The sequence below is a fragment of the Rousettus aegyptiacus genome, unplaced genomic scaffold (genome assembly GCF_014176215.1).
Source record: "Rousettus aegyptiacus isolate mRouAeg1 unplaced genomic scaffold, mRouAeg1.p scaffold_m13_p_8, whole genome shotgun sequence".
NCBI lineage: Eukaryota > Metazoa > Chordata > Mammalia > Chiroptera > Pteropodidae > Rousettus > Rousettus aegyptiacus.
This window is the reverse complement of record NW_023416311.1, coordinates 16,399,170-16,417,971: the sequence shown is the minus strand read 5'-3', so window position 1 is coordinate 16,417,971 and position 18,802 is coordinate 16,399,170. Positions and strand designations below refer to the sequence as shown.

At 59.3% G+C, this 18,802-nt stretch overlaps 3 protein-coding genes across 8 annotated transcripts; 1 reads left to right on the top strand and 2 right to left on the bottom strand.

Annotated features, from left to right (window-relative positions):
- Positions 1-2,135: 2,135 nt before the first annotated feature.
- On the bottom strand, positions 2,136-5,489 carry RPUSD1 (RNA pseudouridine synthase domain containing 1). Its single transcript, XM_016136667.2, has 6 exons — positions 5,356-5,489; positions 4,527-4,721; positions 4,297-4,420; positions 4,103-4,205; positions 3,838-3,939; positions 2,136-3,300 (listed from the first exon to the last, which is right to left on the bottom strand). Exons 2-6 carry the CDS (start codon positions 4,706-4,708, stop codon positions 2,873-2,875), a joined length of 939 nt encoding a protein of 312 aa, XP_015992153.1. The 5' UTR covers positions 4,709-4,721; positions 5,356-5,489; the 3' UTR covers positions 2,136-2,872.
- Positions 5,490-5,698: 209 nt separating this feature from the next.
- On the top strand, positions 5,699-14,794 carry CHTF18 (chromosome transmission fidelity factor 18). Of its 4 annotated transcripts, none has more exons than XM_016136661.2 (22): positions 5,699-5,879; positions 6,106-6,300; positions 6,389-6,539; positions 6,706-6,874; positions 7,280-7,372; positions 7,471-7,523; positions 7,663-7,801; positions 8,394-8,603; positions 9,128-9,225; positions 9,512-9,635; positions 9,729-9,880; positions 10,062-10,155; positions 10,494-10,592; positions 10,669-10,799; positions 11,072-11,243; positions 12,101-12,325; positions 12,418-12,567; positions 12,652-12,782; positions 13,440-13,584; positions 13,699-13,833; positions 14,219-14,276; positions 14,363-14,794. In XM_016136661.2, exons 1-22 carry the CDS (start codon positions 5,789-5,791, stop codon positions 14,497-14,499), a joined length of 2,952 nt encoding a protein of 983 aa, XP_015992147.2. In that variant the 5' UTR covers positions 5,699-5,788; the 3' UTR covers positions 14,500-14,794. The 4 variants fall into 4 exon arrangements, with proteins under 4 accessions (XP_015992147.2, XP_015992144.2, XP_036081947.1 ...); XM_016136658.2 differs by having other exon boundaries at positions 7,657-7,801; positions 14,363-14,786; XM_036226054.1 differs by lacking the exons at positions 14,219-14,276; positions 14,363-14,794 and adding an exon at positions 13,878-14,212 and having other exon boundaries at positions 7,657-7,801; positions 13,699-13,847.
- Positions 14,795-14,822: 28 nt separating this feature from the next.
- GNG13 (G protein subunit gamma 13) lies at positions 14,823-16,964 on the bottom strand. 3 transcript variants are annotated; one of them, XM_016136665.2, is made up of 3 exons: positions 16,898-16,964; positions 15,115-15,246; positions 14,823-14,949 (listed from the first exon to the last, which is right to left on the bottom strand). In XM_016136665.2, the coding sequence occupies exons 2-3, from the start codon at positions 15,210-15,212 to the stop codon at positions 14,844-14,846; spliced, it is 204 nt and encodes a 67-aa protein (XP_015992151.1). In that variant the 5' UTR covers positions 15,213-15,246; positions 16,898-16,964; the 3' UTR covers positions 14,823-14,843. The 3 variants fall into 3 exon arrangements, with proteins under 3 accessions (XP_015992151.1, XP_015992150.1, XP_015992149.1); XM_016136664.2 differs by lacking the exon at positions 16,898-16,964 and adding an exon at positions 16,521-16,576; XM_016136663.2 differs by lacking the exon at positions 16,898-16,964 and having other exon boundaries at positions 15,115-15,432.
- Positions 16,965-18,802: the final 1,838 nt, after the last annotated feature.

Sequence of the window (18,802 nt, the reverse complement as noted above, 5' to 3'; positions counted from 1 at the left end):
AAGTGTGTCAGCCCCTGCAGCTGACCCCCTGGGCACAGTGGTGGTTCAGGGTGGGGGCACCAGTGTTCTTGCTCACCTCCATGCCTCTCCCAGCATCCTGCCTGTGAAGCCACCCACTCCTGCAGTGATACCCGCCAGGTAGACGTATAGGGGAGGGGCTGGAGTTGTGCCAGGCGACGCTGTTGTGTTGGCCCTTGGGGCCCCAGCACAGCGGGCACCTGCTCCCCAGTCCCGGGGGAGTGGGAGGCTGAGCACCTGGTTGGTAGCTGCCCAGCATAACCCCTTCCCACTGGGGGTTCTATGCCTCAAGTGTTGTGTGTATTCATACACATGTACCCCTGCCTTCACTGTGTGTGCCAGTGTCTGCATGTGTGCACAGGTGCCTACACACATCTGTGTGTATGTATGATGTATGTTGCACACTGTGTGGACACTAGGCACACGTGGACTCAATATGGTATCTTGCTTTAGTGACATGTGTGGTAATGTTTCAAATTTGCGGGTGCTGGAGCAGAGCCAGGTGTTTACCCACACACTTGTGTGCTGGGGACAGGGAGGGTGTGTAGGCACCAGGGGGCAGCCTTAATGGTAGAGAGTGTACCACACATGCTGGGGGGCCCATAGGACCCAGGATGGGGCCAATCCACCAGGCAGGCCTTGGGGGCCAAGCAGGAAGGATGACTGCAGGAGGGACATTCTGACCTACCCAGGAAAGCTTCTCTCCCAGCTGAAATGGACAGGGAGATGCCCCATACTGACCCCTGACCCACCGAGGCTTCAACTTTCACCACCTCCTAGGAGGGGCCTTAAACCCCCAGAGCCCAGGTTTAGCCTCTGGACAACTGTTATTCACACCACAGGGCAATATGTGCCCAATGAGCTGGCCTCACAGCCAAGCAGAGGTACTGACCCGGACCTGGGGACCAATGGCTGGAGGGTCCCGCTGAGGATCACACCTGGCTCCTGCACAGACCCCAGGGGAGTTCAAGTTTTGGCAGAGAACTTGCTGGGGCTCTGGACACTGAGGAGTTTTGGCGGAGGGGGATGACATGTGGTGGTGGGGTTTCCACTCATCCCAGGGCTGGAGACTCTCACAGGCCAGCGTGGGTGCAGGAAGCAGCCAGTGAGTGCAGGAGGCCACATACTGGCCTGCCCACCATGGGCTTTGCTTCTCAGGCAGCCCTGGGCCCAGGCTGGACAAACGACCACAGTGACAGAGCAATTGCTAGGCTGTAGAGCTACATCCAGCCCTGGCTCTTCCACACACTGCCTCACTGAGTCAGCCCCACCTGTGGCACAGCCAAGATGAGGAAACTCAGGCCAAGAGGCTGAGCAACTTGCCTGTGGCCACACAAATGGGGAGGGGTATCAGACCCTACAGCCTGGTGGTCAGGCACCTGTTTGTGGGATGTGGGGGGCCCAGGGGAATGGGGGTGGGGATAGAGGCAGAGGGGAGGTTAAGTAGGTCTCAGCAGGGAGGTGATATGCCCCAAGGTAGAGGGCTCAGGGAGTGTGAGAACTGGAAAAAGTAGGGTGCACCTGGACAAGGCCTGTCAATGCTATTCCACTATGTGGCACACCACAGTAACCACCTGACCATTTGAGCAACAGGAAGCCAGTCCCTTCTGCTACAGATGAAGAAACAAGAGGTACGGAGCAGGAGCTGGGACTTGGGTTCTACAGGGAGGCCCCATGGCGGTTGCTTCCAGCTCCATCTCAGCTGAGATGCCACAGCGATCACAGGTTGGCCCAGCCCACAAGTCCCACAACAGCACCTGTCTTTTTCAGTTGGAGAGAAGGGGTTTGGCTCAGCCCAGTGCAGGGACATGGCACCTGACTGGCTGGTGACCTAGGTGACAGCCCTCCTTTGGTGTGGTGGTGGTGATGGGGGGCAGTGGCTCTATGAGGGACCCTAGTGAGATCAGATGAATGCTCTAGTGCTTATGGCTGGGAGGGCTCAGGGTCTTCCAGCTCCTCCCTAACTAGGGTAGCCAGGTGCTCATTGTATAGTGGGGGGGGCGGGGAGGGAACAGGTCAGCAGCCAGGACCATGAGGTCTGCCCAGTGCAGGGATTGAGGGAGTCTGGGTGCGCTCCACAACCCCAACGTCAGAATCACTCATAGTTGTTCACAGGGTTAGTCACTAAGCCTTTTTATTCCAAGTCCTAAAGCCCAACTGTACTTGGGGTTATGTGAATGTGTTGCAGAGAATGGAGGAGGCAGGGGCCAGGCTGCCCTTGCTCCCAGGCTGAGGTCTGATGGCCCATGGCTGTGTGGGAGGATGCTGAAGAGCTGCATATATCAGGCCTGAGGGGACGGCCTAGACCCACCCCCGTGTGTGATGGTGGGGAGGGAAGCCCATGGGCAGTGTCCAGCAGAAGCCAAGGCACAAGGCAGGACCAGCCAGGCAGGCAACAAGTCAGGGTCTGCAGGTGGAGAGGACTCAGCTAGACTGAGGTGATGAGACAGATGGTCTGAATAGAGTGAAGAGCAGGGTGCTCTGGGGAATGGACTGGGGGACCAGGAGAAGCCCACCCATGTCCTTTTCCAGGGCAACGCTGGGCAAGTCTACGAAATGGGCCTTAGGAGCGAAGCTTTGGAGTCAGAAAGGGTTTCTCAAGGACAGGCAAGCCTTGGTTTTCCCTGGGGGGCTGGTCCCACAGCCCTGAGCTCTTCATCCTCCAGAATCAAAGCTGCCTGGCTCCCCCTGCTGGCCCTACTGGCCCCTCCTCAGGCCTGGTCACTACAGCCAACGTGTGGAGGAGCCTCAGTACTCTTCCACTGGCACACCCCTGCCTTAGGATGGGCTTAGAGCTCTGACCCACAGCCCCCATCTGCCTGAGTGCCCCAGCCTGTAGGCCACTCCCACACTCTCAGTTGTCCGGCTCCAGTGTCCACTCTGACAGCCACTGAAGGCATGAGGCACGCTGCGCCTCTGTCTCAGGGGGCTTGGCAGGGGGTGGTGGGGGCCGGCCTGGCCCAGGCAGAGACATGGAGGGGCTGCAGGGCCTGGGGCCCCCTTCTGTGGGCTCAGGGTCGGGGGCAGCCTGTAGGACCTGGACAAGCTGGTCCAGAGGCTGCACCAGGGTGTGGGGGCTCCAGCAGGCATCAAGGGTGGGCAGGAAGGGGTCTGGTGTGCGGGCCTCCACACACTCAGCCTGTGTGGGGATCCGCAGGTAGAAGGCGTGCAGCATCATGCGGAATGGTTGGTCCTCCCTGCCTGAGGCCTGCCCATAGGTCAGGTCGCCCACAATGGGGTGACCAAGGGCACTGCAGTGCACACGAAGCTGGTGCGTCCGGCCTGTATGGGAGAGGGGACCAGTCAAGAGAAGGCACCACTCCATGATCACCACCCACCATTCACATCACACCTGGCATTGTTCCCTGCTGCCACCCTGGAACCTCACGCAACACTGGGGAACAGCAGTCCTTCCTGTTTCCTGCTATAGACAGGACATTAGAGCTCAGAAAAGGAGTCAACTTCTGGGGTCACCTCTGGTGAAGGCAGGGCCAGGGTGGTACTCAGTCCACTGGAGAACCCAGGCCAGCTTTCCCACTGCCCTCACATCCAGACCAGTGAGACCCTGTGTCGGGCAAGAACCGCAGGACCGGGGAGTCGAGTATGTGGCAGAGGATCAGCTTTGCCAGTGATGGTTCGGTGGCTCTGGGCAGGCTATTCTGCCTCTGTGCCTCAGTTTCTTTTCCTATGTAACACAGATACTGCAGTGCACTATGAAAAGAAATGCTGATGCTAGGCATCCATCACAAAGGGGGCAGGATAACGTCGGCAGGCAGTGAGGGGCCAGGGCAGCTTCCTGGCCCCTGCTCCTGAACATACCTGTGAGGGGCTGCAGCAGCACTTTGGACACGGGGTCACCTGCATACAGCCCATGTTCCAGGACTACGAGCTCCGTGAGGCTTGGTTTTGGGTTCTCACAGCCTGGGGGGAGGAAGGCAGGCAGCGAGGGTTGGCCAGGCCAGCCCTGGGCCGTGGGACACCAGTCAAACCCAGTATAAGTCAGCTGCCCAGACTGGCCCCACCCATCCAAGGTCCCCTCTCTATGAAACATGCCCGAAAGCCCCTGCCCCCTTGCCCACTGTACCGTGGGTGCCCTCGATGCACATGGTGTGGGCCCGACCCTCTGTGTTGTTCCTGCCGATGGCATAGCTGATGGTCATCCGGCTTTCCTGGACGTGTCCCCGAACCTGCCGGGCAGGGAAGCCCACTGACACTCAAGGCCTGCCAAAGTGGGCTAAACAATGGAGTTCCCATGGCTCCAGGACAGGCAGGACTTACCAAAGCCAGGTAAGCCTTGGTGACTTGCCGCTCCTTGAAGCACTTGTAAGCGCTCCCTGCAGCTGCCTTATTCAGGGCCACACAGAGTGCCCCGCTGGTGGAGAAGTCCAGCTGGTGACAAAACCTGGCATGGATCAGAGGGTCAGCAGTGGCTAGGTTGGGGGCAGCCACTTCCCTCCAATGGAGGCTGCTGTGAGTTACTTGTGCTGCACTCCCACATACATAGATACCTGAACCCATAGTAAGTGTCCGGGTCGGCCAGCTCAGGGAAGCGGTGCCGAAGCTGCTTTTGGAGGGTTAGTGTCTCCCTCCACGTCTTGCTGTCAATGCGCACATCCCAGTGCTTGTTCACCACCAGGAAGTCACGGCTCCGGTACACAATGGACAGGTTCTCCATGCTGCCTGGCTCCATGGCAAAGAAGGGCCTGTAACGCAGAGCAAGCATGTGGAGTGGAGGTTGTGGAGTGACCAGCCAACATCTGGGTCCTGCCCAACTGGGGTGGACAACTTGGAGTTGACCCAAGGTCTGAAGCCACCCATGCTGTATGTCAGACAAGCATGTACACCTACTGTGTGCCTGCACCCAATGGACTCCTTACTACCCTCACCCCTAAACCAGGTTTGAGAGTATCAGTGGAAATAAGGGTGTGGCCAAGGTCAGGAGAACCAATATTGCTCTGACTGTGGGGCAGTCCTGCCCAGACCCAGGCCTTGGGCTAAGCAGTCTTGCTCTCCAGCCTGTTCCCACCAACCCTTCCCGACGGATCAGGAACAGGCAATAGAGGACTTTTCCAGAGCGGGGAGGGGGCAAGGAGAGAGGCTTCTACGTCCCCACGGCCTGGGGGCGGCCCAGGTCAGCCAGGTGCAGGAGTGGGGAGCGCTAGGTTCAAGGATAAAGTGGAGTCCACCTTCGCCCCGACTCCTCTGGGAGATACCCCTTCCTCTGCTTCCCCTCGGAGGAAGCCCCCACATCTGGCATGTGATGGGCACAAGCGGAGGAGTTCTGGGCAGATCCCGGCTGAGAGCCCCTCCTGCGCCCCCGCCCACTCCGGAACCCACCTGCAGTCAGGCCGCGCCGTCCGGGCCCCCGGTACCGATGACTGGCCCTGGATCTAGCCCCCGCGTCCCTGCGCCAACGTGACCTACGACCCCGGAGCCGTCGCTCTGGCCACGGGCCACGCCTCGCCGGGCCCGGCCTGCGCGCGCAGCCCCGCCCACGCCCCGCCCACGTCATCGGACGGGCGACGGTGAGGGCCAATGAGCAGCTCCCTGAATCCGCCACTCGCGCTCCAGAGCATTGACTTAGCCCCGCCCGGCTTGTGAGCGCAGCCCCGCTCCCGCCCCGCCCGCTGACCAATGGTGAGCGCCGCCAGGCATATCGGCCGTTGATTGGAGGCGCCGGGAAGCTGGGGGCAGGAGAGGCGCACAGCGACGGCGCGGGAAGTTCGGAGAGAGTGGTGGGGTCAGACAAGTCCCGCGGGTCCGCACGGCCATGGAGGACTACGAGGAGGAGATGCACGGCGTCGAGGACAGCTTCCATAGCCAGTTCGCAGCCGAGCTCGAGGTGCTGGCCGAGCTGGAAGGTGGGTGCGCGTCCCGCCGCGGCCTCGTCACTCGTAGCTGCACAGGGTCCTGGGCTGTCCCCGGGAGTCTGCGAGGGCTGCACGGAAGAGGGGAGGCGAGCGAAGGGCAGAGGCAGCAGCGACCTGGGGGCGGGGGAAGCACGGGAGAGAGAAAGGCCTTCCAGCACCGCTGTGTGTGGAGGCCGGCTGTCCTGAGGCGGTTGCTGTGAATCTTCTCTCCCTGCAGGGACAGCGGCCCTGTCACCTTCTAGGAGCCCCCGGCCCAATAGGGGCCGAATCCGGCTTACTTTCGAAGAGGCCATTGCTGGAGGGGACGTTGCTACTCCTTGCACTCCAGGTGGACCTTCAGAATACCGAAAGGACAGTGCCAAGAAGAGGCAGCTGGCCACCAACGTCCAGAGGGACAGGCCCCTGCTCCAGAGTATGTTGCAGAGACCCTGGGTACAGGAGTAGGGTTTGAGGCATGGGAAATGCCTTTCTTCCTTCCAAGAGTGTGTGTCTGTCCCCAGGCCCCAGGGTCAAGCGGCCCAGGCTGGAGGCAGTCAAGAGGCTGAACTTCGGCTTGGATGAAATGGAAGAGCCACCGCTTCCTGACTTCTCTCCTCAGGAAATCACCCCCCCACCGAGTCCTGAGGTCCTCGCTGATCTGTGGGGCGAGGGGTGTGTGTCTTGGGGCACAGGTGTTCCAGGGGGACTTGGGTCTTGATCCTTGGACAGGGCCTGGAGCTAGGGGCCTGTAGGAGGTCTTGGTCGCTGAGGATGGATCCAGGGCTCTTGCTTGAGGGTAACAGGTAAGAGTCCCAAGATAGTCCTCGTCCCTTCTTAGGCCCATGGACATTGGTGCTGATACGAGTCTTATACGGACATCACCAGCCACCCGCAATCCTGTCCTGAGGCGACCCCCTGTTCTGGAGGACTATATCAACGTGACCTCAACAGATGGTGATCGGGCCTTTCTGGTGCTTCGGGCTGACCCAGTGGGAACTGGGGTGCAGGTGGGTGCCGTGCGGCCATAAGAGGAGGGTAAGGGTTCATGATCCTTTTGTGCGGTTAAATGGGGTGGAAGCTGCCCAGGAAAGTGTTCTGGGCATCATATCCACACTGGGACCCTGGGGACTCCCCAGAAGTCCACCTGGCCTCCAGTCATCCACCTTGTCTCCCACCTCCTGCCCTTTTCCCTCCCTTTCCCACTCCTACTTCTGCTCTCCCCTAGAGCTGCTCCTTTCCTATTGGTTTTTCCCCTTGGAGTCTCTGGTTAGAGAGGGGCTTCTCCATCTCTTGGCCTGTTGATGCTAGGGAATACCACCTGGGTCCCTGAGCACTGTTGGGAGGGGGTCTGTGGGTAACTCTATGATCTTGGAGGGGGCCCAGAGGTGACTGTCACTCTTCCTCTCCCACAGAGCCCTTTCCTGGACATCCGGTGGCGTGGCCGTGGCCAGCTGGACTTGCTAGGTGTGTCCTTCGCCTCTCTGAAGGAGCAGGTCAACAATGAGGTGGGATCTGCTGGGGTTTGCTGGGAGGGGAAGGGGTATCTCTCAGGTGACTGTGGCTGGCTAGGCCATCTTGATCCTAATCCCTATTGCTTGTACAGCGGCGGCAACGATTGCTCGAAGAGGCACAGCAGCTCTCAGATACACTGCACAGGTGATGTAGTGGACCCTTCTGGCCTTGAGATCCTCACTGATTCTTGGACTGCTGAACCCCAGCCTGAATTCTTGGAGGGGGTGGTTCCTGCATGGGGTTAAGGCCTAGGAGCTCAGGGCACAATGTTCTCTAGCCTCAGGTCAGAGGAGATAGAGGAAGAGGCCCAGCCCTTGGGGGCCCTTGAGGAGGAGCCAGCCAAGAGCCAAGACGACTCCCAGCACTGCCTCTGGGTGGACAAGTTTGCGCCCCAGCACTACACGGAACTTCTCAGTGATGATGTGAGGCCTTGTTTTTGCTTATGTGTGACTGGCTTTCTTGTTGCCAGGAGGGGGGAATTCAGGATCCAGCCAAACCGTATACTGACAGCTACGGAGCTGTTGGGATGGAGGGCAGGGCTCTGATCAGCTTTGCTAAGTTGTAGATTGGGAAACTGATGCCAGCATGGTGCTGGTAACCTGTGATGTGGGCTGGGGAATCCAGGGCACCCCTGGCTTGGAGCCTCTGTTTCCTTTCCCATCCTCTCAGCAGCTGATGCTCCTGGGATCATCCCTAATGATAACGGGGACTCCTGGAGAAGTTAGGACCAGGGCTTATATAGACAGAGGCCCCTTTGTGAGCCCCACTCTGCCACTCGGTGGCAGGGTGACTGGTGCCAGTCACTTGTCACTCAGCCTGCCACTCGGTGGCAGGGTGACTGGTGCCAGTCACTTGTCACTCAGCCTGCCACTCAGTGGCAGGGTAACTGGTGCCAGTCACTTGTCACTCAGCCTCAGTGTCCCTGTGCGTCCCCAAGCTTGTGACAGCATGAGGGACAGGCCTGGGAAGTCTTTGGTGCTGGTGGTCCCCTAGGCAATGCCTCCCTTCCTGCAGTTCACCAACCGCTGCCTCCTCAAGTGGCTAAAGCTGTGGGACCTGGTGGTGTTCGGCCAAGAAAGGCCAGCGCGGAAGCCCAGGCCCAGTGTGGAGCCAGTTCGGGCTGGCAAGGAGGCCATAGCCTCCAGCAAGTGGAAAAGCCATGAGCAGGTGTTAGAAGAGATGCTGGAGGCTGAACTGGACCCGAGCCAGCGGCCCCGGCAGAAGGTGAGCCCCACTTAGCTGCACTGTATAGTTCTCTCACCCCAGGTGTTATACTCATTGGCTGGCATGTTTGCAGCTTTTGGGGGTCATGAGGCACACATGTTTACTGCCCCCACAGCTGTAGGCATAATGATGTCAGGGTCTTGGTGTAGGATGTCAATGACACGAGTGTGACTTGAGTCATTCTTCTGATGACTCAAGTAAAGTCAAGTGTTCTTGAAGGGCCTTGCACCTCCGAAGGATGATTGTGGTGGACAGTAGGTGGTTTCAGGGGGCCAGTCATGTCAGTAACAGCTGTGTCCATTGGGTTCCCATATTACTTGATTTATGTAGGGCTTTCTCATTCTGAAGCACTGACTCTGAGCCATGAGCATGCTGGTATTCTCATTTGGTGACTGTGATGGGGTGGGGGCACATCCCCCAGTGCCAAAGCCTCACAGGCTAGGATTTTCAGGCTCTGTGATTGGGCCCAGGAACTCCCAGAAGTGGTGTAGGTTGCAGCATGTTTTCATATATCTGGGCTGTAGGTGGCGCTGCTATGTGGACCCCCAGGGCTGGGCAAGACCACTCTGGCCCATGTGATTGCAAGGCATGCTGGGTACTGTGTGGTAGAAATGAATGCAAGGTGAGTGAAAGGGAAGGCCTAGTCACTGGGTTTCTCTTCTGTCTTGACGTGTCTGGCTGAGTCAAGAATACCGGTGGATTAGAGGTGGGGCTGGGATCCCAGGGACACTGGCTGTGGACCACACCCCTTCTCAGGTCACTGGGATTTGGGGTCTTCTTGTGTGGTATTCTTAAGGTGTAAGTGTGGCAGCACGGCCCTGGGGGACCGTCCTGCCAGGGGCATTGGCTGCTGCCCTGGCCCAGGCCGCTGCTGCCCTGATAGCCCCTGCCTCGCCTCACGGTTCCAGTGATGACCGCAGCCCTGAGGCCTTCCGCACGCATATCGAGGCTGCTACACAGATGGAGTCGGTGCTGGGTGCTGGTGGGAAGCCCAATTGCCTGGTCATTGACGAGATCGATGGAGCCCCCACGGTGGGCCTCCTGGATTATTGCCCAGTGGGTGGGTGAGTGGGTGGGCCAACATTGGGTGTTGTGGCTCAATGCACCTGCTGCATGTCTCCCCAGGCTTCCATCAATGTGCTCCTCAGCATCATTGACCGCAAAGGCCCAAAGGAGGCAGAGCCTGGGGACCTGGCTGTGCCAGCGGGCAGGGGGCGGCGGCGGCGGGCAGAAGGAGGGCTCCTGATGAGGCCAGTCATCTGCATCTGTAATGATCAGTGAGTGGGGTGGAGTGGGGTCTTGTAGGTAGGGGACTGAGGGGTTTTGGGCGGGGCTTCCACAGGAGGGCAAAGGTCCCCCGGAGGGACATGACCATGCCTCTCCCAGCCACCCAGTGGATTTGAGGCTGGGATTTGTCACTAGGGTCCTCTCCCCAGCCCCACCATGCTCATCCCACAGGTTTGCACCCTCCTTGCGGCAGCTAAAGCAGCAGGCCTTCCTGCTCCACTTCCCACCCACGCTGCCTTCCAGGCTTGTGCAGAGATTGCAGGAGGTCAGTGAGAGGCCAGGATGGGAGTGGCCGACAATGGGGTGGGGGGACGTGATCCTTGTCCTGGTCTCAACCACCCCTCCCCTCTCATCCAGTGCTGCATTCCCTCTGCTGTCCCACCACCCTGTTCCACCAGTTGGCCCAGGGCCTGAGAGTGAGGATAACTGGATCACTTTAGTCTTTAGTGGTGGTTGGTCCCTAGTGGGGGAGCGAGGCCAGTCAACAGGATCAGTAGCCTTTGTCCCGCTCATAGGATAAGAGGTGTTACCTATTTCTAGGAAAGAGGTAGCCACAGGGTGGGGGCTCTGGGGAGGGGGCACTCACACTCCTGCCTCCTGTAGATCTCCCTACGGCAAGGCCTGCAGGCCGACCCAGGTGTGCTGGCAGCCCTTTGCGAAAAAACAGACAATGACATCCGTGCCTGCATCAACACCCTGCAGGTGGGCATGGGGCAGCTGGCTGTGGTGGGGTGGAGCAGGGAGCAGCTACCTCTCACCTCCCATACCCCTTGTCCAGTTCCTGCATGGGCAGGGCCAGCGAGAGCTGAGTGTTCGGGCTGTGCAGACCACACAAGTTGGCGTCAAGGATCAGCGCAAGGGGCTCTTCTCTGTGTGGCAAGAGGTCTTCCAGTTGCCTCGAGCCCAGAGGTAAGCGGGGTAGGCAGAATGAGTGGGCAGGTCAGCCTTGGCCTGGATGTCTGTGGTGCCCTAGTCCTGGTCACCAGACCCTGTGTGTGCAGGCTGGACCCCGCTTTGCCTATTAAGACCCAAGGCTGCATAGGGCCTGCCTTCAGGGCTGTGCCTCGGCCTCCCCCAATGACCCCCCCTCCCCGCCCCCGGGGTCACCTCAGGTTGGGAGGGCACTGCTAAGGAATAAAGTAGGCGAGGGCTCTACTCCAGCCTCAGCACCCCCTCTGCAGGCGACGTGTGGGCCAGGACCCTACTCTGCCCACCCACATGCTCCTGCTGGGTGACGGGCTCACGGGCTGGGGACCCCACGCTGCCGAGGCACCCTTGACCATGGCCGCACAGCGGTTCTACCACATCCTGCATGTGGCCGCCTCCACAGGCGAGCATGAAAAGGTGGTTCAGGTAATCACTACCTCAAATCTTCTTTCCAGGGTGGGGGTTGGTGGGGAGGCAGGAGGCCAGCACCTGGCTGCGTCCCCTCATCCCCAGACAATGAGTGGGAGATGATTCAGATGGTGCTAAGCTGGAGGAGAAGCAGGCGGAATCAGAGTGAGCTGAGGCAGACTTGGAGCATCAGGGAGACTTCCGAGGGGACTGTGAGCAGGACAGAGGGCCAGAGGAAGGGCTGGTTGGTGCCAGGAGGGGAATGGCTAGCATAGGCTTTCAGGAGAGGAGATGGGTAGTGGGGTGTTGTTCGATTGATGGGATCACTGGCTGCCAGGTATAAATCAGTGTGAGGGGCAGTGCCAGCGGCTGGGCAGCCTGACCCAGTGGCTGGGAGAGGACGTGAGCTACAGTAATGGGGACATGTGGGTTAGAGAGCAGGTGGCGTGAAATTTTGGCCAGAGCCCGTGGCAGAGATGCCTCCCTGACCCCCTACAAAGCCTGGCCTAAGCTGCCTCTCTAACTAAGCAGCTTTGTGTTAGTGGCCAGGGATCTGTGCAAATCCAGAAATCCACAGTGCGGAGGGCAGAGTGGTGGTGGGAGGGGGTGGGGCTCCTGTATGGAAGGAGAGCAGGGGGCTCTGTCCTCAATTCTGGTGGACAGAACTTCCTAAAGGGAGGGGTTGGGAGTTGGTTCTCTCCTGCACGTCTTGGTCAAACCAGAGTGAGGGAAGCAGGTAGGCCTTCCTGGTTATCCCCTCAGGGTCCTATGGCTACTGCTGCCCTGAGACCCCAGACTTGCCAGGGCATTTGGGTGGTGAAGGGTCTCAGTGGGTGCTTTGGGGCTGGAGGGGCTCAGGGACATGCCACCCACAGGGCCTGTTTGACAACTTCCTTCGCCTGCGGCTGCGGGACTCCAGCCTCGGCACCGTGTGCGTGGCCCTTGACTGGCTGGCCTTTGAGGACTTGCTGGGCCAGGCCGCCCACCATGGCCAGAGCTTCCAGCTGCTGCGCTACAGGCCTTTCCTGCCTGCAGTTTTCCACCTGCTATTTGCCTCCAGCCATGTGCCAAGGATCGCCTTTCCAAGTAGTCAGCAGGAGGTATGCCCTGCGCCCTGCCCTGTCCAAGCTGAGCCTAGGGTCCAGGAGGGGTGGTCCTGGCTGACCTGATCCTGGTTCACCCTCCACTCCAGGCCCAGAACCGGACAAGCCGAGTGCAGAACCTGATTCAGACACTGGTGTCAGGTATCACACCGGCCACCCGCAGCCAAACCTCACCCCAGGCCCTTGTCCTGGACACCCTCTGCCTTCTCCTGGATATCCTCGTGCCTAAGCTGCGCCCTGTGAGTGTTTCACTCAGGAGTAGGGGGTAGCTTCTACTCAGATAGGACCCTTAGCTGTGCTTAGTGCTGCCCATCTGTCCACAGGTGAGCACACAGCTGTACAGCACCCGTGAGAAGCAGCAGCTGGCTAGCCTTGTGGGCACTATGCTTGCCTATAGCCTAACTTACCGTCAGGAGCGCACGCCCGATGGACAGTATGTCTACAGGCTGGAGCCGTGAGTTTGCACAGTACCTGGAGTGGGGGTTCTGGGAGGCTGGGCTGGAAATCTAAAAGCATGGCATTGGTGAGACTTGTGAGTCTCAGTTTCCCCATCTGTTGGGAGTTTGGGGGTATGTCAGTTCTAGCTCAGCTCTTTCCCAGATGTGCCTATGAGGTGGCCCCAAGGGCAGGAATAGTCCCAAGACCTGAGGTTTACTGCAGAGCCTCTCACTGCCCCACTGTCCCAGGAGCCACCTCAGAGGGCCCTTCGAGCTACCCAGGGCTCTGTTTTCCCATCCTGAGATAGTCCTGCTGTCCAGCAAGGGCCCTAGTGTATCTGGGATGCAGATATTCCTCTGTGCCAGTAGCAAGGAGGCAGTAATAGTGGTTCCTGATCATGTAGCCCACCCTGAGCCCCAGCCTTGCCGTGTTGTCTTATTTCTCCTGCTACAGCCCTGGGGAGGTTCTTTCTTATACCAATATACAGTTGGGGAAACTGAGGCTCAGGGATAATACCCCTGTTGGCCTGGGGCTAGAGCATGGCCGAGCCAGAACTGGACCCCCTCCTGCAGCTTTCACATTCTAGCATTTGGTATCAGTCTGGTGGGTTGTCCCTGCTCTGTCTCCACTGAGTGGGTGCCCGGGTGTCCTGCCCCACCCACCTCGAGAGCAGGAATGTGGAGGAGGTCTGCCGCTTTCCTGAGCTGCCTGCCCGAAAGCCCCTCACCTACCAGGCTAAGCAGCTTATTGCCCACGAGATTGAAGTGGAGAAGATGCGGCGGGCAGAGGCCTTGGCCCGGGATAGGGACAGCTCCCAGGTGAGCCCAATCTTGGCTTGGGGCAGAGCAGGGCCTGGTAGGGCAGTGCCCTCGGAGTGGACACTGCCCCTTGAATGGCCTCGCCCCGTCAGCTCTCTTTGCACCAACTTCCAGCAGGTAGACGGGAGGCCCTCCAAGCCCGAGAATCCACAAGGGGATGCTGGGGGAAAAGGGATACAGCCGCCTACCCCACGCAGCCATGAACAGTGGCTGGAGCGCATCTTGAAAAGAGCTGCCCAGGAGGACCAGGTGCAGGGGGTGGGGTGACAAATGGCAGTGGGGGTGGGGCAGGGGTGAGGCTAGGTGACTTTGGTGTAGGAGGGTTCTAATTCCTGAGGAGTCCCTAAAGGTCCAGCTCCCTGCCACTCAGCAGGATGGGAAGGAAGGTGGGCTCTGCTGGCACCTCCTGCCTTGACCATGACCCTGATGGAGCAGGTGGCTATGAGGGTGGTAAGGGACAGAGGGAATACTTGCTGAGCAGGTCAGCTTGTAATGAGGGTAGGGGGCTAGGACAGGTGTCTGTTCCCCTGACGTGGGCCACTGCTCAGAGTCTCCGTGAGACCTATCCTCCCTCGTGGCATGGAGTGTCCTCCATGAGTCTGTCCCCATGAGCCTGACCAGTCATCCTCTTCAGGCAGAGAGAGATTTCTTCGGCCGTGTGGTTGTCAGAAGAGCAGCAGCCCTAAGCACAAGTATGTGTGTTTGTGTGTGGAGGGGGTGGAAGTGGTAGAGGGAGGGGCAGGATTCGGGCAGAGGATCAACCGTATGGCCCCCACAGAGGACACAGCCCCTGAAGTGGACGCAGCTGAGCGGCGCATGGGCACTGCAGTGGGCAGAAGTGATGTCTGGTTCCGCTTCAAGGAGGGCGTCTCCAACGCTGTTCGGCGCAGCCTGCATATCAGGGACCTGTTGTAGCCGGGCCACACCAGATGCCATGGGATCACATTGGACACCCCAGTCCACACTGGACTCTCTGGGGTTACACTGGGTGCTCTGGGCCACACTCCACCCCTAGATCCATGCCAGATGCCCTGGGGCCATACCAGACCCCTGGTGTCTACTCCAGACACCCTGAAATCATGACCGACACTGTGTAGTCATGCTGAATATCCCCAGATCGACACCAGATGCCCTGGCATTGCTTTCTTTTCATTAGAAAATGTACTAAACACAGACATCCTGGAAAGTTTTTAAAAAAGTCACACCTTTACAGAGTTGTCCTCTTCACAAAGAGGCTCGAGCCTGAGGGTATGGGGGTCTCACAGGATGGAGCACTTGCCCTTCTCTACCCATGGGTTGTTCTTCATCAGGTCGGGGTTCAGGAAAGGGTCCTTGGGGATCCCATCCTCGATCCATTTGAGAAGCCTGTGGGTGGGGAGAAGGTCGGAGTGAGTAGGTGGGCACCTGGCTCCCAAGGATGGGGAGTGGTCTTGGCTTATGCAAATAAGCTCAGGGCAGGGAAATGAGATGCAAATCAATGGCTGGCCATGGATAGGGTGAGGCTGAGGCTTTGGGGTCCTGGGAGCTCACTCAGGGATGGTCTTGGATGACATCTCCCTCTTGAAGGCCAGCTGGTACTTGAGGCTCTCGACCTCTTTCTTCATCTGGGGCACGTCCCACTCTTCCATGGCGTCGGGGGCTTCGGAAGTAGCCAGCTTGAGGCTGGAGGACATAGGAAGAAAACAGAGTCAGGGGGCTGCCAGCCTGCAATAATCCCCTAGATGTTCCATCTCTACTGGTGAGCCTCCCCACAAAAGGAGAAGCCCTACTTTTGTACACAACTCCAACCCACTGCCTAGAGGGGTCACCAGGGACCACATCACCGGCCAAGGCACTTGCCCAGGTCCACATGGGCAGGACCAGTGTGTAGAGCCTGGAGCTAAGGCCTTATTAATGAGGCCCCACATGCCTGCCCCCCCCCCATGGGGCTAATTAACTGTAGAAGAAACTTTCCACCCTTAGCTCTGCTCCCCACCCTGCCAAAGCCTTACCAAGGTTGTCCCTGCTGGGGAGATAGGACCAGCTCATAACACAGGTTCCCAGGAATTCATACCAGTCACCCCCACTCTCCAACTTTGAGACCCACTTCCCAGTCTTGGTTGCAGAGATGAAGCCCAGGCCATTATATAAAGGGTGGGACCCTGCTTGCCACCTCCAAGAGCCTCCCCCATGCTTTGCATGGGCAAAGCCCCCACTGAGGGCAAATTAATCTGAGGCTAGGAGGATTTGGCTGCAATTTGCATCTCTGGGTGGGGGTGGGGGGTGCTGAGGATCTTGGGGGTCAGAGGTAGCACAGCAGGTCCAGGACACAGAACATCTGCAGCCTCCTGCTGCCTAGTGTCTCCCCTGGAACTATTCACAAACCGCCTGGCCCAGATTCTGCTTGTGAACCCGCCTGGCAAAGCCACAGGTTGAGACCTCTCAGGAGATCCAGTCAGTTGAGGCAACAGTAGGGCAGGTGGTTACCTGCTTCCCCCGCCCCAGCCTACTTTAGGGGCCCAGGGGATCCCTCGCTTTCCCCCAGCCCCTGCCCCTATCACCAAGACTGAGAGCCAGGAGCTTCCTTGACCTTGGGAGGGTGGGCAAAGGCTGACGAGTAGGATCCTGCCGGCCTCAGCCTGTGGAGGGGGCTCCTGATTGAGGGGCTCCATCCTGAGGTAGGGGGATGGGCCCTGGTCTTTGCAGCAACTAAGGAGAGTGGCCAGACTGGGAAGGATGGGTCAGTCAGCGGGGTGGTGAGAGCCCAGGGAAGCAGGGCACCTCCGAGGGGCAGCCAAGAGGGGGGTATGGAGGGGCTCCCTTCCCAGAGACTCCATGTTCCAGCACCCCCAGCCCCCAGCGCGGGCTCTCACGCGGACAGCCACGTGAGGGGGCATCCCAGTCTGGGGGCAGCAGTGGCCATGTCTGCAGCCCCCTCCCCGGCCGCCTGACCCTACCTGCGCGCAGCCGCCGCTGAGCCTGCCTCCAGCCCCGTGAGCCCTGCCCGCCCTGCGCCCCGCAACCCGCGCCGCCCCCGGACACGGCGCTAGGCGGGCACTGCGGGCGGCGCGCTCCGCGCAGGGACGCCGCTGTCTTCCCTATCCGCTGCCCCGCCCCTCCCCTCCCCGCCCGCAGACAGAGGGGATCCTCTCCGCAGGTCGGGTTTGGGTCTTTGAGATTCGCAGGGCAGCTGCCCTTAGCCAGGAGATGGTAAGGCAGGGCGTCTTGTCTCGGGTTAGTTCTGTCCAGGTCAGCCCAATGGGACCTGGGCAAGTCTCAGAACCCTAGGTCTCAATTCTCTGCTCAGCACAAGGGGCCAGTTCATCAAACCTACCTTGGATGGTGACCACAAGAGAGAAGTGATGACAAGGGCCAAGTGATGGTGAAGTGACTGCGAGGGCGAAGTGATGGACGAGGGAGCCAGGCACAGGGGCTGGTAGAGCCCAGCATGTGCCCCGCCCACTCCTACCACCTGGGGCCAGGCCCTGGCGCCGCCCCCCCCCCTCCACCCACCCTCTTCAGGGCGGGGTTCACCCAAGGGATTCTGCCTGACCCAGCCAGCCTCCAGGGGTGGGAGATGCAGCCAGGGACAATGCGATGTCAACTCTGGCTCTGGGCGATGAAGTCTATTCCCATGGGGCAGTGTGGGCTCCTGGGCTGCCACTTGGTGCTGTCACCAAAGATCCTCAGCTGATAAATTGTACCCCAGTGCCCCAATGCCCCTCTTGGACTGGAATCAGGTCAGGCAGGAGTAGCAGGGATAAGGCCAGGACACTCTGGGCCTTAGCAGTGTTCACTGACAGGCTAGTGGGTGACCATTCCCTGAAGCTGACTCACCCACAGGTGTGGGCCTTTTTCTGCAAGGGGACCTGGGCCTTTGTGGAGTTGCTCCCTGCTTTGGCCCCTGCCCAGGCCAGAAGTAGGCAGACTAGGCAGCTGCTCCACGGGCTCCCTGGGAAGGTTCTGCCTCTGGAGGTTGTGAGTGTTGGCTCAGGGGTGCTTAAGCCAAGGTTGGGTGGCTTTGGGATGGGAGGGGGTTTCCTTTCTTGCTGTGGACCCATCAGTACTCTGTTAGACTCCTCACAGCCAAGCCCATCAAAGGCCTTGCAATGGGGTCCAGGTGGACCCTTTCCCTGCCCTCCAGTTCTCAGGGCAGATGCCTTCAGGACATCTCCTTCTCAGATGAAACCCTGGGTGTACCCAGTGGGCCCGCTTCCCTGCTCCACTCTTGGAGGACCCAGAACTATTGGGTGATGCAGGTACCAGGCTGCATCCTGGGCAGGCCCCCAGATAGCAGGGCCAAGGCTCCCTGGAGAGGCCTGAATCAGGTCTTTTTAAGGTGATTCTGTGACCTCCCCTGGGCCAGGGTCCTGTGAACAGTCACTTTGCACCCACCTGAAAGGCAGGACGGGGTGCCCCCTGCCCCCTTAGACACCCGGGCTCTCCCTGCTGTGATTCCAAAAAGGGGTCAGACAAATGTACACACGTACACGGACACAATCAGGAGGCACTTCTGAAACTGGGGCACATCAAGGAAACTAGGAATTATTTTTATTACAGATTTAGGGGATTGGGGGCTTAGAGCCAAAGGCATCTGTGCCCTCAGGGCAAATGGCTGCAGTGCTGGCCTCATGCCACCCCCTCTTAGTGGCCCCTGGGGACTGTGCTCACCTGCCTGCCTGGCCCCTTGGGTGCTATGACTGGCTGCCTGGGGCTCTCCTGGGGCTGGAGGGCCCTACTCACACAGGGGGGAAGGCTCGAGGCAGGGGTCTTGTTGGCTCCCAGGACTGGCTCAAGGTTTACACTGAGACCTAGACCCCACCACCCAGTCACGCCTTCCCCTCAGAGGGCGCAGGTTGAATTAGGCATAGAGGACCAGGTTCTGGCCCAACAGCATCCCAGAGTCCCCTGGGAGAAGCCCTGGTGTGACCTGCTGGGCAGGGACTCATGTGGGCAGCTCCAGGGACCTGCTTTGCAGGTGCTCTTTGAATTATCTACCATGGAATCAGAAAGCTCCATGTGGTCACACCTGAAATCCACTAAAAAGTGCTGTCAGGGCTCAGAGACTCATACTTGAGCTCACCTGGGTACTTTTAGCACAGTGTAGCTGGGCCTAGAGGCAGGAGCTGCATGGGGCAGAGGTCCTGCGCTTCCCCTGCTGCTGTGCTGAAGCAGTCTCTGAGTGCCACCATGGAGACCCTTAGGATTCAGCAGTGGTCATTATGCTTAGGCAGGCCTG